Source organism: Carassius gibelio, chromosome B19 (assembly GCF_023724105.1).
Source record: "Carassius gibelio isolate Cgi1373 ecotype wild population from Czech Republic chromosome B19, carGib1.2-hapl.c, whole genome shotgun sequence".
Classification (NCBI taxonomy): domain Eukaryota; kingdom Metazoa; phylum Chordata; class Actinopteri; order Cypriniformes; family Cyprinidae; genus Carassius; species Carassius gibelio.
Window position 1 is genome coordinate 13,904,074 of NC_068414.1, and position 17,916 is coordinate 13,921,989.

A 17,916-nucleotide genomic window follows, 5' to 3' on the forward strand; every position below is an offset into this window, starting at 1 on the left:
ATGTTTAGAAGTGGACCTTTTTTTAAAATAATAATAATAATAATAATGTTTTCATACGATAAACATTGAATTCACAAATAACCTCCACTTAATTTTCTGGTATTTCAGGTTGGTAACTCTCTAGCTTCTCTTATGGCCCATTTGCGCATTTGGCCGGGTGCAGCTGCATATTTGTCTGAATACCCGATTCCTGAAAGCAGGTATGTAGAAAAACTTGCCAAGTCATTGTTTTTTATTCATTTTATTTATGTAAGATGTTTCCAGGGCATAGTAAGGGACTTTAGAAGCTCATGGCACAATTAAACGAGTGAAGTGCAGGTATTGCCCTAGTGACTGCTGTAACCTGGAAACTGGTTTCCCTATGGGGCGGGACCAGGACACTCATGAGACCAGCTGCTATCCGACACCTGTCGCTTTGTTTTGTTTGTAAGACTCAGGAACAAGGGAGCTGGGAGGGCAAGTAGATGCGTCACTAGTATTTGGTTTCAGCTATCATTGAGCTATGAGGTAGACAAGGAAAGAGCAAAAAGAGAGGCGAGGGACTGATGAGGCCAGTCATTTACTGATCTTTGAATCTGAGGTGATGAGACTGCCTCTAACAATACTGCACCAGGACAGAGATAGGCTCATTTACACACACACACACCTACACACTCCCACACACATACATGTTCACACGCAAATTGATGAACTGCTGAGGATACGGTGCTAAAATCAGCTTTTGAAAGGATTCCTGTCATAGCACAATTGAGAAGAAGGATCCACTGTGAGAAATACGCTGTTAAATGAACATGAAGACTGGGAAGAAATCATTCATAGGTAGGAACTTTTTCTATTAAAAACTAACATCATCCTAGATGTAACAAAGATTGTCAATTTAACTGGTAACACTTTGGCATAAGGTTTCGATTTGTTAACATTAGATTAGTTAATACCAACTAACAATGAAAAATAACTTTAAAGCATGTATTAATCTTAGTTCATGTTACTTTCAACAGCTACTAATACTTCTGTAGGATATCTGTTAATAATATAATTTAATTGACATAACCTTATATGAACTAACAATTAACAGTTGTATTTTATTAACTTACATTAACATTAAGATACAGAGATTACAGAAACACTGAACCAAATCTATTGCTCATTGTTAGTTAATACATTAATGTTACGTAATGGGGCCTGATTGTAAAGTGTTACCATCAAGCTTTACGTGTACAGAGTACTGCTCAGTTCTGTTTAACTCTGTTTAACTGTGTGAAATATAACTCTTAGATCTGCCACTTTGTGAGATTCATCAAGCTTGGTTCTTTGGTTAAAAGAGCTTCACGTATATAAAGACACTAAGTAAATTTCCAATAGTGACTGAGCTGAAACTGAGCAGGAGAAACGTCTCGTTCTAAATGTCCTCTTTGTGACATCAAACATTTGAATATTTCAACACATCATCAATCTGTTTTAGTAAATGGACCATTTATTTACAAGGGGAAGAAAAAAAGTGGGTAATGGTCATAAAAATTACTTGCTGTAACAAATTAATGACGTTGAGGCTTTTCAACCCTGTTAACAGAATGTGGGACATGTCTAAGTAAAGTTTAAAGCTTTAAAAAAAGATAATAATAATAATCATGAAACATTGATATTACAATATAAATAATGTTATATATTATATTATATATATATATATATAGGTAACAGGGTGAAGTAAAAATTGCCCTAAATAACTTTAAGCTGTCGCTCAATAGTTGGTTTTATTTTATTTAAAATATATATTGTATGTAAGAACAACATTTATAATCAGTTGTGTAACAGGGTTGAATATCTTCAGCGAACACCTCAGTATTTGAAAGAAAAGAGATCATTTAGTTACTTCTATTCATATTGTAAGATACAAAAAAAAAAAAAATTCTTAGTTAAAGTTACTCTTTTGAGTGAACATTTTGGACATAATATTGTGTTTTTGGCAGTTATAATAAGAATAATGAGCAGATATAATGCATTATGATGCTGTATGATGTTAATTGTTGGATCCAGATTTAAAGGTGAAACCACTGAGGAAGACACTCAAAAAACATTTATGTGTAAAAAAGAAATGTGTGATCATTAGCTGTGACTGACTTTTGTGACGTATTTCCGAGGGAAACTGAATATTTTACAGAGGGCAGGGTTTGATATTTAGGGCTCCTGGCTCACCTTTCTACAAAAGAAACAGCATTCCAGAGGAGAATCTTCTGACTATAAATTAGGAATGCAAACAAGTCTTTTCTGTGGATTCACATGCACTGATTAAAACTGTTCATCACAAGACTAGTCATTTGCACTAACAAATGAATCTCTCACACTTTTGAATTATTTTCTGCATATTGTCTCCTCTTTTTCCTCACTTATTGTAAATACTTGAAGTCCTTCATTTTTCAACAAGAAAAGAGACATTACAGAGAAAATCATGAACATGACACTTATTGTCTTCAGTAGATCAGGTGCAGTCCATCCATTCATGCATCCATCACAACAGACATAATCCACTTTAGCCTGATCCAGTCATCTAGACTTTGATCTCTCTGACTCGGTTTGTTTCATCTGTTTCCCGAGCAGGACTCTCTTTCACTTTTACATTCATCCTGCTACTTAAGCCTTTCATATAAATATAAACATATTTTTTAATTGTGCATGATTCAATGGTGGACATTATCCCACAGAAAAAAGAGTGTTTGATTACTTCCAGATAAATCAAATGCCATCTTACTTTTCCTTGAGAAATATGCTGTTTCATTTGGAAGCAGTTGCCTGTATCACAACAGAAAGTAAAATGGGTTATGGGTGTTTGTCAGAAAGAGAGAAAAAAAGGTTGTCTCAACCACACCACACACCCACAAGGGATCATTTAGGGGAATACTGTAGTGTGAAAACCCTAAACTGAACACAAACACACATTTTAGCAGACTTTCTGTTGGACTTTCACCATCCATATTTAGCAAAGCAGATAAGGCTTTATATAGAATACATATTATTTATTTATATATTATTTTATTTAGGGGTATTATTTTATAATAACTGTAACTATTTTAGGCCATTTTCAATGTATTTCCTCACTCACACTTTACAATAAGGTTCGATTTAATTAGTTTCATGAAATAAAGGTGAATAATATTCTTACATTCATTAATTTAGGTTAATGGTAAATGAAATTAATTCACATTTAATTACAATTTAATGATTTTAGAATTATATTGAATCATTTATTTAATTTAGTTTACATTTATTTAAATACATTTAAAAACACATTTAATCTAAAACTGATATCAAATCAACCAAGATCTATACACATTTTCAGTACTAATTGTCACACTACTGTGTGTATAAAATCCCAAAGGCACAAAATGACGATAAAGAGTTTAATATGTTTGATAAATAAAAAGTAACAGGGCAAAATCCACAGATACACACTATAGCACAAACTGACAAGATCAGACGACTGACAGAGACAAGCGTACACAGAAGGTAATGACATAATTTATTAAGGGCAGGTGAAACAAATCAAATTAAGACACATGAGGAGAAAACTAGGTCACAAGACACAGACACAACAGAACTGACACTAATACATTTATAATATCTTAAACTGTATAATTCATATTATATTAAATCACATTCATACCAGTTAAAGGATAAACATTAATTAACAATATAATGTTTTAGTCTACTACACTGTTAAGAAATTATAAAGATAAAAAGTAAAACAATTATTAGACTGTTTTAAAATACTATTTCAGTCTTTCTACTTTGAAAATTTCACGTTCAAATTTCAAATGTGTTAAATTTGTTGTTTAGCATTAGTTCATGATACATGATTCAAGAACTAATGTTATCAAATTGGACCTCATCAAATTATTTCAATTTATTTTTGCAGCTATTGGTATAGGCTTATTTAATTATGCAGCATCCTAATGCAGGTTTTCTCCTCTGCTTTTATATTCACATTGCTTGTTTTCTAAATCATGTCTTCCCTATAATCAACATTCACTTAACTGAATAGTAATGAGCGTAAGTGGTTAGAGTTCGAGTTGAGAGCTGAGGAACACCCACTTACAGAGACGTCAATCCCCATTAGACAGCTCCTATTGAGCTCAATACAATACAAACACACTACAGACAACAATACATAGCTGAAGCATATGAAAGATGAGAAGAGAGGGAGAGAGAAACGGAAGTAGTGGGAGGAAGTCATGAATAAATCAGTCGAGAAATCACAGAATTGAGATATCAAACATAAAGACCCTGGGTCAGAGAGAATTCGATCTGATTTACATGAGTGTGTGGGCATGAGGTTGGCACTTAATTCATGATGGCGAGCCGGCCAGGAGGTAAAGTGCCTTATGGGTCCAATGAGCCCTGAGCAGTGAGAGGAGGTGCAGAAGTCGAGAATAAACTCCCCCTTCTCTTGGGATGATTCACTTCCTGCCCACCAGAGTGTGGCAGACGGTTTCTGTCCGAATGACACTCGGCGTGTTATGCAAAAGCACATTCTCTTGCACTCTCAGTCACGCAGCAGAGACCTGTGTCTCTATGGTAACGGGGCAAGTATAGTAACAGGAAAATAAATAGTAATAATTGGAACTGTGACAAATATGACAGAATGACTCATTGAGAGGAACTTCGCTGAGCAGCGGAAAGACTTTGACACCTGTCCGCTTGGCACATGAGATACTGTTACTGTAACATGTCATGAGGAAACATGGGCAGTTTGGTGGGGGTAGAAGGAGATAAGACGAATAGAGAGAAGGTTATAAAGCTGAACAAGTCACTAGTCATCTGATCTAGGGAAAGGACTGGTAAAAAAAAAATGTGATTACCGGTGCTTATCTGTGCTTTTCTCAGAATAAACAAACAGATAAATTAAAAGGTTTTTTAAAGTAAAATGGAAATATCACTTTTAGTACATTCTTCCGGTAACACTTCACTTGAAGCCTTTTTGTATAATGCATTATAAAAGTAGTTTTAATGGATTCATTAAGTGTTATAATGCATCTTATAATGCATTGTACAATGTCACTGTAACACTATGCATTTTAAATTAACAATAATAAAGTATGATAAATAATAATAATAAATAAATGAAGCCACAAAACAAAAATTTAACATTTCTCGGTTTACTATATACATCAAATGCATTGGTTCTGAGAAAAAAAAAAAAAAGTAATGAATAATATAATATACATTTTACTCTCTCTTTTTTCAGTCTAATAGTCATCATGTTCTGAGTTATGAGCTGAACTGTGTTGACTGTGCTGTGGAATTAGATAAGCACTACCCAGTTTTCTTCTGAAGCAGGTGGTATTCCACTGAAGATCTTCCCCATTGATTTTGTTATTTGAAACCTGAATTTCCCTCCATGGTTCCTCTTAACTATTGTCGGAAAGATAGGATGTTTGGTTAATACAAATAACTCTTAAGCTGTTTGATACCACGCCACCTGATTGTGTAAATAGACTCTGGCAAGGCTCCAGTAACCCAGCATATATTGCTTCACTGGTAAGGACGTTTTAAACCTCTCAGAAAGTACTCGAGCTCTTTGTGTAAAATTAAAGGATGACAAGGGCATTACGCACATGTAGACTGGATTTACAGATAGCACAGGTTCTGCATTCCAGAAGAAGCGTAGGCTAATGGAAGTGAAGATGCAAATCACACAACCTGGGGCTATTTTAGGTAACCAAAACTAGAACCAAAACCAAAGTTAATTAAACATTAAAAAACATTTTTTATTTCTGCTAGTTGCCAAGGCAACATTTCTCATTTTCATTTAAATGAGAAATGTACTAAAACTAAAACTGAAATCAGAAATATTAAAATATAGATATTTAAACAAAAACTAATTAAAATGCAAAAACATCCAACAAAACTAATTAAACTTTTTTTTTTTTTTATTGTAAAAAATTTACTATCTCTGTGATCTGAAATAACACTAAAGGAACAATTCAGTATAAATACCATTTAATTTTTGTCTTCACGGTTTTTATTTTATTTTACTAATTTATAATTAAATTTCAGAAATAATTTTCAAAAATTGTACCTTTAAGACACAAAATCTTGGGGGCAGTACCCTTAAAAGTACACCTTTGTACCTTCTAAAGGGTGCAAGAGTACATTACTTCATTAAGAGGACCTATTATATACTAATAGCATGTGCTGCTACTAACAACTCAATTAAAACTCAGTTAGGTTTCTTAAGAAATAACCTAAACAGTCATGCTAAATATATTGGAATCCATTTTGATCCTCTCCTCCAATTTGACAAGCATTTTAATGCAGTTTAAGATCCTTCTATTTGCATAGAGTAATTGCATAATTCTGCCTCTGGATTATATTTGTGATCTTACTATAGGGCTTATATGGCCTCTGGGTCATCAAGACCTTGTGATCAGTTACTTTTATCTGTCTCCCGTTCTCATTGCAAACCAAAATGTGATAAAGAGTTCTTATTGGTTGCCCCAAAGCTGTGGAACAGTCAATCTTTAAACACCAGAGCTTCTCCATCACTGGATGCTTATAAGTCAGGCCCATGTTTATGTATTTTTACTCTCTAGCATTTGATGACGATATGAATAAAATTTCATTCAGAAGTTTTATAATTAAAATACGGTGTGGACACCAGATTGAAAATTCTTAGTTGGGCCCCTTTTTTACAGTTGGTGTCTTACCGGGCAAAATCTGTACTAAAGCACAGGATGACATCATATTATGGCACACTTATATAACTTACAAGGTCAGTGGACCACATTTGGAGGAAAGGCTGAAAAATAAATGATGTGGTTTAGAGCGTATCGCTTTAAGTCGTGATGCCGCAGCTTCCACACCCTTGACTCGAGTGGCTTGTTCAGAGACGAGAATCTGGTGAAACACAGGCTTTAACAGATTAATAATGTGCGTCATTATTGGAAATGCCTGACACTAAGTAATTGGGTGAATATTTTAGCACATCTGTTCAGCACAGGAATGTCTTCTATTAACAGAGACCTCAGGCACGTGCACAGGTAGGGCTCAACCTGTGCAGAGCACATGCCCTTTTTGCCCTTACACTCCGAAGTGCCCTTTATTTTAAATTTTTTTTTTTTTATTATTATTTTTAAATCAATGCTTTTGGTAACCTTTTACGTCTGTCTTTCTGTTTTACAAATATTTCGCAAATGAAAGTTCTTAAAACGAGCTTGTGTAAATCTTATTCGATCCTCAAGCTGTCAGTAAGCTGACAACTCCGCCCCCTCTATATTCATTGAATCAACTGAAGTTCCACAGCAGCCGCACAGTAGACAACAGCTGAGCTGAAAAAAGTTTTGCGAAGGGTAAATAAATATCTTCTTGTTTGAATAAGTACTACTAAATACTTGTCTATAAAGGCTCATATTTTATTTATTGGATGTCTGTCTGATTGACTGAGACATGTGGGACATCGCCTGAGAGAGAGGGCTAACATTTGCCATCTAGTCATAGCCAATACATAGCCAACACTTAAGTAGCCTGTGCATACAGTAGCATTTCATCTTTTAAAAAATGCGATTTTGGCCAAATGCATTTTACCACAGGAAAAACCGAGCGCTCCGTCTATATAGCTACAAAAACTAGTTTGTAACCTGTAGATGAAAATGTGATGTGACAAAGGACGCGATATTGATGTGCGCGTGCGCAGTAAACCAGGGTAGGAAAATCTGACAGGGTAGGATAAAATGTCAGGACACCAGCAGCGGCAGGTGCCGTCGCCGTTTTAATGACGAAAAAAAAAAATTTCACATTTGCACACATTTGCTGGTCAAAAACTAAATATATTGGTAAGTGATACAACAACATATCATTTGTTTTTACCATCGGAAAATCATAACAGGTGCGCCCCTGCGCTGTTTCGAACTGGAACTTACACAAAGCGACGAGTGATCCTCGTCACCTAGATAACATATTTCTAAGAAATTTCTTCTTTGATTTGTGATTGCTGATACACTTAATTTATTAACATTTAGGCTAATCATGTTATGGTATACTCTCCGCTCGTCCTCACATGTATAAAATGTAGTAAAACATGGTTTTACTACAGTAATGTAGTAGTAACTAAAAAAAAATGACAGAAGATCACTGTGAAATCTTTATAGTTTATCATGCAGAATGTAATTCATGATTCATTCCAAGGCTTCATTTATTTGATCCAAAATACAGCAAAAACACTTATATTGTTTAATATTTTTAAAATTTTAAATAACTATTTTCTATTTGAATATATTTCAAAATGTCATTTATTTTTTTGATCAAAGCTGAATTTTCAGCATCAATACATCAGTTCTCTTCAGTGTCACGTGATCCTTCAGAAATGCTTTTCACTGCAACTGTACTTTTCACACTGTTTTTATTTATTTTTTCATTGCTGGCTTATTTTAGTGAAAGTGTAGTGAATAAGAGACCTTCAAGAGACCAACATCCCTGGTCCACCACAGTATCAAATTTTTGCCAGTTAGGCGGATCCATATTGGATATGTTATAGTAACGATATGGCTATAGTTTCTTGTAATCTGGAATTGAGTTGGACATAATTACTTAAATTATATTTCAAAAAAGTTTGTCAAAAATACTTAATTCATTGCTCACCTTCCCCTCTTCTCAATGTCATTCATAATCATGTTAACCAAATAATACAAATTAGCTTATAAAACCAAACAGAATAGCTAAAAAAAGAGAATATATAATTTTTTTTTATTTGCAAAGTTCATAAAAAAAGTGGATAAAGTTCAATAAAAAAAGATTTTGGTTTCTGTTTGGTTTTATAAGCTAATTTGTATTATTTGGTTAACATGTTTATGTATGAGTCAAGTATTTTTTTTCTATATAAATGGAATTTAAAAAAAGAGGGAGTCTATATTATCTATAGATAATATATATTATCTAATTATCTTATATTATTATTATGGTTGTTATTATCTTGAATAAATCTAAAGCTTTTGAGACTATTATTTTTTGTTATTGAATTTGTCATGAAGATGTGACCATTTCTTCCTTTTATGCTGGCTTACTAAATAATCTTGATATAATAAAAAGGGAGGGGGGTGCCCTTTTTTGGTTTCAGCACATGCCCCTCAAAAGGTCTGTGCACGGCCCTGAGAGACCTTAATCTCATATGATCCTCTCCGGTCCTGTTTTCACTGCAAGCTTTTCATTTCTAATTTTTCCCAGCTTCACGTTGTTCTTCATCATTACTGATAAGGATTAGAGGTTAATCTGTAACACTATGCTGAGATTACGAGCCAGCTGTGTAGTAATTTTCCATTGATAGAGAGTTTTTATACAGGCTCACATGAATGGAAGCGCTTCCGTTCCTCGCATCGCCCTCTACCGGCGGAACGGAGACTCGCGGGACCCCGTGACGTCACATCTGGCAAGTCTTCTCGGTTACTCGAGTGACGTCACAAGCACGTGCTCCGTATAAAAGTAGCAGTCCAGCGCTGGCGGGGGAAGACAGTAGCGCTGGCAGCATCAGAGCCCCAGCAGTGCGCTCCGTCAAACCGTTTGTTGCCGGGAGATCAGCGCTTCGCAATAAAACACAGACTTAACCGAAGGAGTACATTCCTCCTGTGGATCTAAACTTATAATAATAGTGATGGCAGTTACTCAGGCTGGATGTGACTTGACATACTGCAGGATGAGGGGCATCGTGTCCGTTCTTACCGGTACGTCTCACCAGTTAAACTGGTGTCTAATGGATTTCGTTTGCATATGTTTGCTTTCTTTTCTTTCTTTTTTTTTTTTTTTTTTTGAGAAAAAGAATGCAATATGTCATATATGTGAAAATGAAAAAAAAGAAAAAATTAAAGGATGGATATACATGCGTTTTATGGGTGTAACGTTACAATTATTATTATTATTATTAGTAGTAGTATTTATCTTCATTAATTATTATTATTATTATTATTACACGAATGGCATTTTATATATCCATGCAAAATGATTTCATGATTTCATGAATTTTTCGGGTTTAAATATTTTTATAGTGTTTTATTAAATTATGTGGTTCCATGAGATTGATAGAAATGATCGTTCTTGATAAACAGCAGATCTGTATACAGTGAGCAGTGCGGTCTGTTGTGTAACACTGACGCTCTTCTTGACATTAGACCATTTCACACGCAACCTCTGAATCACGGCACCTAAAGAAAAAAAACTTTTCTGGCTGACTCGACTGCAGATGATTATTTCATCGATAACCTTTACGATTTCGAAGGGTTTCCCATCACATATGGTTGACAGTTCATTCAGTTCAAATGCAGGGTGTTAGTGACGTCAGCTGTGGATTTCCTTCTGACCTAAATGCTTGTTTTGTTTCTTCTTTTTCTTCAGCTTTTATTAAAGAAAGGAAGATGGGCTTAAACGACTTCATCCAGAAGCTTGTTTCCAACCCTCCCATCTGTCAACAGTAAGTATCCCAACATTTAATAATTTGAATATGGAAATAAAAAATTGCATGATGCTTCTACAATTACAAATAGATGTGTGAAACGAAAAGGGCATGATCAACAAATAAGAGAAAATATGATTTCTGTTTCAAAATCAGTAAGAAAATGGTTCAGGAAAATTCCATGCTTCATTCATAAAGGCAACCCGGTGACCTGCAGTGTATTTATCTAGGCCTTCATTGAGGGACTGAACTGGAGGATGTAATCCCATCATCTGAGTTTAGCTGTGCGTTCTGCTAATTGTGTAGGTTAATCTGTACCGGCGAGATAAAGCCAAGCACCAGAATAGTGTTCCACGAAAAGCATCTGTTGAGGCCGCCGCTTGGCCACAGTAAGCACCTTTGAGAAAATCCCTATGTCCCCTAGACGAGGATAAGCGCCTAATTCAATTAAGTGCGGCCCATTTGGTTTTAGAGTCATTCAGGTCGGACCAGCGGAAAATTTCTCACCGCGTCATCTCTACCCTCCATATGCTCCATAATATTCATTCAAGGAGGTTGTGTAAAAGGTTGAGATTTAAGATCTCAATAGTCTAAAAGTCATACTTATTGGCTGAGAGAAAGGTTTCAATCAGATATGATTTGATCAAAATTTTTATTAGTAGATGTATCCATTCTCATAGTCTCGAACAAGTTACAGCAGTCTTGTCAGGTCAAAAAGAAATGTTGAATTTCCAATAAACCTGAAACAGCCCCTCATAAACTTCACCAACACTGCCATCTATCGGCCTTCAAACGCATTACAGGATAATCAATGAATGAATGAATTAATTCATTAATGAACAGTATTAATTGAAAGGAAAGTTAAATAAAAAAAAATTAAATGCATTAAAAAACATTTTAACTAATTTTAAAGAGATTTTGAAACAAATCCACTTATTGGAAATACATTGGGCAGTCATTGCATAATCATGCTCCTATAGATTTCCATTGTTTTATACAAACTGTGGGTCTTGAACAAAGTTAGCTCTCTGAAATCAAATCCATATCATTTTTTTAATCTTGTTTCCTCAGTGCCGAGGTTGGTTCGTTCTTAAAAATCGATGAGAACCAGAACGAGGAGCTGGAGGAGGGTCACCTGTGCTTGACCAACCCCAGGAGCTCTTTGGCTGAGGAGACTCAGTACGTAGTTCCTCCGTTGTTTGTTTGGTTAATTGGATTCCTGTCAGACAGGCTGCTTGTTGTGTGCATTACTAATGTTGTTTCATTTCCTTAACAGGATCAAACCTTCAGATTTTGACTACTTAAAGATCATTGGCAAGGGGAGCTTTGGAAAGGTGGGCACAGACAGCTTTTATTTAAGCTTTTTTCACAGACAGCATATCTTTAAGTGAGAATGCTAACGGCATCCTATTTCACAGGTTCTGCTCGCAAGGCACAAGGAAAATGAGCAATACTATGCTGTGAAAGTACTGCAGAAGAAAATCATTCTGAAAAAGAAAGAGGTAAGCCCCAATGCAGTGTTCACATATAGGTGTGAAAGCACTTTGCTGTATATTAACAAATAACACTTAATATGTTTTTCAGCAAAAGCATATCATGGCAGAAAGGAATGTATTAATGAAAAATATCAAGCATCCGTTCCTGGTGGGGCTGCACTTCTCTTTCCAAACCACAGATAAACTGTATTTTGTGCTAGACTACGTCAATGGAGGCGAGGTTCGTAAATAATGCATTCATATATAACTCAAAAGAAGCCGCACCTCAGCTCAAAATAGCTGACTGAATTTCTATGTGTTTTTTCTCCTGCAGCTGTTCTACCACCTCCAGCGTGAGCGGGTGTTTCTGGAGCCCAGGGCGAGGTTTTACGCTGCTGAAATCGCTAGTGCACTCGGTTACCTCCATGCACTGCACATAGTTTACAGGTGTGCGATTGGCTGAAGTGCCCCTAGCGGAGCCATAGTTCTCCATTCTGTTCATTATAATGGGGTCTTACCATTTTATGTCAATTTTCACAGAGACTTAAAGCCAGAGAACATCCTCCTGGACTCTCAGGGCCACATTGTGTTGACAGATTTTGGTCTATGCAAAGAAGGACTGGAACCCAACGCCACAACCACAACGTTCTGTGGAACTCCTGAGGTCAGTTGTTCATGAATAGATTAACCCTTGTAAAAAAGAAGTGTATCGTTTTTTTATTTAATAAAAACATTACCTTAAGTTCACATTTAAGTATATTCTTTACATTTTTTTATATAAATTGTACTCTTTTTTTTATTTTTTTATTTTTTTACTACACTAACACAAGATAACACAAAACAGTGTTTTGATATATACATATTTTTCTTTTCAACAGTACTTGGCTCCCGAGGTGCTTCAGAAACAGGCATATGATCGTACAGTGGACTGGTGGTGCCTGGGATCAGTGCTGTTTGAGATGCTGTATGGACTGGTGAGGAAGACCTATCAAGTCCTTTGCCTGAAAAATGACTAGATCAGCTGCAGCAAAGGATATATTTATTTATTATGAATTTATTTCTCTGTCTGTTTTCCTAGCCTCCATTCTACAGTCGCAACACAGCCGAGATGTACAGCAACATCCTTCACAAGCCTCTAGTCCTGAAGCCCAACGTGTCCAACGCTGGCCGAGAGCTGCTGGAGGGTCTGCTGCACAAGGACCGTACCAAGAGACTGGGCTCCAAAGATGATTTTGTAAGTGGACACTACACACCAGTGCCACGTGCATACATTTTGTTTTGCTGAGATTCCTATTCTGCAGATTCTTATACAAGCTTTTACTTGTTTTGTAGCCGGAAATAAAGTTCCATAGCTTTTTCTCACCCATCAACTGGGACGACCTCATGGCCAAAAAGATCATGCCTCCTTTCATTCCTACAGTGGTAAGTTAACTCTTTACCTGCAAACGTTAAATTATAAGTAATTTAATGTTCATTGTTAAAATATTTAAAATGTATTTTGATGTGTTGACTAACATACTTAATACATAAAGTACTTGATAATAATGTAGTGTATTACGTAAAGTTAAATACGTGGCATGCAAATTTCAACAGAAGTTCAACAGAAATTTCTTAGTTTACTGTAAATCATTCTCAATACAAGGTGGTAACACTGAGATAGATATTTCTGAATAGGTATTTAATAAACTCTCTCTTTATTGAATCTACAGACTGGTCCCACTGACCTCCGGCACTTTGACCCAGAGTTCACACACTTACCCGTGTCGACCTCCCTGTGCAACACCGATCACCTGCACGTGACCAGCAGCGTACGGGAGGCTGCCGGTGCGTTCCCAGGCTTTTCTTACGGTCCCCCGGCTGACCATGCCTTCCAGTAAAGGCTTCCATGACCCTCCAGAACATCCATTCCAGCATCACTAGACGCATCCAGAAGAAAGACCACAGTGTGGGACACTTAGCTCTTCTGGTGTATTTGCATGCACGACCTCTCAGCACAAGGGACACTCGTGCATTACCAGAAGGAATGTGGGACATTGTAGGACACAAACTACAGTAATAACAACTTCCAGAAAAGATGCAATGTATGCCAATGGATGCAGAGAGGACACAAGCTCATACAGATAGAGAGCTTAGAAGTGCCTAAGAGTTTAACTGATGATCTGTGGAAAAAAAACAGGCATTTGTACAACAGACTATTGCTTGCCAGAGACCGTGGCACCAGCTACTAGGCGAAACGCCTTTTGTGATCTTTCACATTTGATCAAAATGTCTATGGATGATGTTTTTTTAAATTGCATTTTTCATGCATCATTGCACAGTGGAGGTAAAGGATCAAGAAAAGTACAAAATACAACCCCCACCAGTACAAGAGGATCCACAGGCTGTCCGAATCAAATATATATATTTTTTTTTACTGAATACATCCATCTTCTTCCTTTTGACAATTGTTAATTTAATAACTGCATTATTTGTCATACTGCATTATATTAGTGTGGTTTAGCTTAACTCTTCAGTCCTACCTAAAACTTCCTAAGCTACATTTAGGTTTATATTAGAAGGAAAATTAGCTAAACAAGGCTTTTAGCTGTGATTACGTTATTTGTCTGAATGACTAGAATGCATCCTGTGTTCCTCCTAAAGTCAATATTTTGTCTTACAAGTACTTTCTTACCCTTTTTTTCTCCAATGCCAGCACTTTTACACAAATGCCAGACACTGTGTTTCCTGGAAAGACAATTTTAGTAGTCGCACATCGCATTCTGTTGCGTTTAGTGAGATGGATGGATGTTGTATATGTCTGTGTATCTGATGTGATTGCTGTCCTTTGCAAACACAGCATGTGGATTAGATTGTATTGAAACCTTTGCATCATGTACAGAAGTTATGTGGGATTTTTGTTGTTGTTCAAATTGTGCCTGTACAGCTAATTTATGTACATTGTGATACATTTCCATGTGTGTCTATCATTCCTGTCTGTATCGCTCTGGGTTGGACAGGGACATGGAATGCTGTGCAATAGAAATGGTGACTTGATAGCGACATGAACAATTTGTCATGGGACGACTGAGTGGTATCGGCTTAATGAAGGAGAGGGGTTTGGATGCCCTCATGAAACGCATCCCGGTTTTAATTGTAATATACTGCATATCATTGGACCAATAATGCGCTATACATTGTTCTTTAGATAACTGCAAACATGGCAATATGCATAAAGTTTATTTTCTTCCATTTTTGGAAGTTATTCATATATTGTTTTATATTTTTCCATGTATATTTATTTACATGTTGCAAATTGTACCTCGAATGATCAGAGTATTAAATTCTTAGAACAATGAAATATTGAGAATGATGTATATGAATGCAAAATAAACGTAAAAATGACACCGTATGTCTTAGTGTACTTATTCCTCACCTTAGATTTGATGTTTGATTTGCAATGCATTGATTTTGCTTATTGTTCACACTGGGATCTACACCAGCATCTTCGCAGCCCTTCATAGAACAAATAATTTGAAAATGGATGGATGAGAGGAATCTTTGAACAGTATATACATGAAACATCTATCTAGCTGGAGATGTTGAAGAGGGTAGTGGGTTGCTGCTCATTAAGACCCAAGTTTGAGTCTTTTTTGAAAGAAGTATTATCCTCACCAAGGTTTTATTTATTTGATCAAAAATACAGCAAAAATCATATTGTGAATTAGTATTACTTCAAATCACAGTTTTAAATAATTGTATATATATTACAATTTTATTTAGTTTGTGATGAAAGCTGAATTTTCCGCATCATTACTCCAGTTTTTAGTGTCATAATCCTTCAGAAAACATTTTATTATGTTGATTACTGTTGGCTAGATATTATTCCTTCTTGTCTTTTAATTCAGGTTTTGAATGTCTCTATCAACAATGAACAGGAGTTTAATAGATCGTATTATAGTTTGTTATATTTTAAGTAAGCTCTGGTTTTAATTCCTAAAGCTAAAATAGTGTAGAAGTTTGTTTATAATGAGCTTTCTAAATTGTACATTTTGACCAATTTTAATCAGGATTTATCTTCTCTGCTCCATCTCCTTTGGGGTTCCCCAGGGTTCTATTTTTGGCCGTTTTGCTTTCTTTATATATATGCTTCCATTGGGATTAATTTGTCAATGTTGCACATTATTGCTGTGCAGATGACAGCTGTATCAACCTTTACAGTGTAAAAATAACTCATACTAAAGTTTCTGCTAGGTTGTTTGGATTACATTAAAGAGTTGGATGGCTCTTAATACCCTTCAGTTTAATGATTCAAAATCTGAAGTGGCGGTTTTGGGCCCAACAATTAATTAACCACCTTAGTCCTTTATCCACTAATTTCAATATTCAGGAGGAAACAATAGGGCTATTACTAAAATACGATTATTATGATTATTTATGCTTTTTCTTTTTTTAAGATATAGACATTGTAATAGTTATAAATAGGGCAAACAAATTGCATTCATGTTTACAAGTAGTGCTTTTTTTAAGGAAAAAAAAAATCTTACTGAACACAAACGGTCGCTAAATAGGGGCTACTAAAGTCAGTTTATATCATTGTATGAAACCATATAGTGATGATCGCAGGCTGCGCATGCGCGTTGCGAATTGTAGCGACTTCCTGCCAAATAGTTGTCCCTAACAACACACAGCACCCCACCGAGGGAATTTCAGTTAAAGGAAATATAAAGTTTCCTCGGAAGTTGCACTTGGTGACATGGTAAGAGTTTCTTTCCTATTTGTGTGCCGTACACTGTGCATTTGAGCGCTTTAATGAACGGTTTAGTGTGTAATGGTAAGGTCAGTGAGCCGCGAGCTAATTAACACACGTTGGCTAACTGGTCAAACTGTGCTAAACGAGTACATTAACAAAAGCTACCACTGGAAAACGGCTTAAGTTGTTTCCACTTATAGTATGTACGTCAGCAGTGAAATGCATGTTTCCAAAGAAGAAGACAATTAACTTAACGAGTGTGGTGTCTTGGACATCTTCGGTGAACTAGCCACAGTTTTGAAGAGAAACGCTGGCTGTGTCTCAAACCCTGTCGAGCCTCCTGCCTAGGCTGTACTTTTCGGTGTCATAGGAGCAAAACGTTCTTTATGTAGCGAAATACTAGATTAGTAGAGTCTGAAAGCAATGTGAGATCTTCAACTTCATTGGTTACCTGTCCTTGTGTCACCGTGGTTCGGTGTTTTACATTTACATTATTAGAGCCTCCTACTATTGTGTTTTGTTTGATGGGTTAATTCTGTACTGGCTGTACACTTTCGTGCAAAGACATCCACCATCCACTTGTTCTTTTGAACTTTCTATTCAAAGAATCTTGAAAAAATGTATCCTGGTTATCATGTCATTTTCACTTTTGTGCTGTATGTAAAATGAGTGTTACCCTGGCTGTTTGAAAAATATGATTACCGATGTACACAAACTTCCCAGTGACCGAGTGCCCTGTTGGTTACAGTGTTTACTTCCTTTTTAGTGATGCTTTTATTAAACATTTATTTATTTGTGAAAAATACTTGGTCATGTAAAGTATAAGTATGTTTATTTTACACATTTATTTTTAAATCCATTGTCAAATGATTTAAATTTTCTAAAATATTAATAAAAAATATGTATCGGCCCAATATCGGTCGACCACTAGTGAACACAGGGATAAAAAGTACCCCATGATGTACTAGATATACTGCTGTATATTTTTGATGTTGTGGGCATATATTTCTGCTGGAGGTCTTAGACATCTTGTTTAGACACATGCCACAATGGAGGTTTCAAGTATTGAATTTTTTAAATAAAAGATCAAAAGCATTAACAATGCAGATTAATTTTCACTGTCTCCTTTGATCATATTTACCAAGGGTGCTGATATTTTTGGCCATGACTGTATATACAAAGGTGCATCTAAAAAAATAAGAATATCATAAAGAAGGTTTTTGTAACTTATTTCAAACAGTGAAACTTTCATATATTCTATAGTCATTACATGTAAAACA

General features: G+C 35.7%; 2 protein-coding genes across 4 annotated transcripts in view; both read left to right on the forward strand.

Moving 5' to 3' along the window:
- Window positions 1–665: 665 nt before the first annotated feature.
- Window positions 666–15,290, forward strand: si:ch211-195b13.1 (STKc_SGK domain-containing protein). 2 transcript variants are annotated; one of them, XM_052583774.1, is made up of 12 exons: window positions 666–819; window positions 10,375–10,450; window positions 11,504–11,611; window positions 11,709–11,766; window positions 11,851–11,934; window positions 12,017–12,148; window positions 12,242–12,354; window positions 12,448–12,571; window positions 12,786–12,881; window positions 12,986–13,141; window positions 13,240–13,329; window positions 13,617–15,290. In XM_052583774.1, exons 1-12 carry the CDS (start codon window positions 786–788, stop codon window positions 13,782–13,784), a joined length of 1,239 nt encoding a protein of 412 aa, XP_052439734.1. In that variant the 5' UTR covers window positions 666–785; the 3' UTR covers window positions 13,785–15,290. The 2 variants fall into 2 exon arrangements, with proteins under 2 accessions (XP_052439734.1, XP_052439733.1); XM_052583773.1 differs by lacking the exon at window positions 666–819 and adding an exon at window positions 9,478–9,707.
- Window positions 15,291–16,502: 1,212 nt separating this feature from the next.
- LOC127978838 (eyes absent homolog 3) overlaps window positions 16,503–17,916 on the forward strand; it is a 32,716-nt gene continuing 31,302 nt past the window's right edge. For both annotated transcript variants that reach the window (XR_008158663.1, XM_052583770.1), the window contains exon 1: window positions 16,503–16,642. The gene's annotated coding sequence lies outside the window, so the exon portion shown is untranslated. The remainder of the gene's footprint in view (window positions 16,643–17,916) is intronic.

Coding starts and splice junctions, on each gene's coding strand:
- si:ch211-195b13.1 (XM_052583773.1), top strand. CDS start 9,638: ATGGCAGTTACTCAGGCTGGATGTGACTTGACATACTGCAGGATGAGG. Junction 10,451..11,503: donor AACCCTCCCATCTGTCAACA/GTAAGTATCCCA, acceptor TTGTTTCCTCAG/TGCCGAGGTTGGTTCGTTCT. Junction 12,882..12,985: donor TTGAGATGCTGTATGGACTG/GTGAGGAAGACC, acceptor CTGTTTTCCTAG/CCTCCATTCTACAGTCGCAA.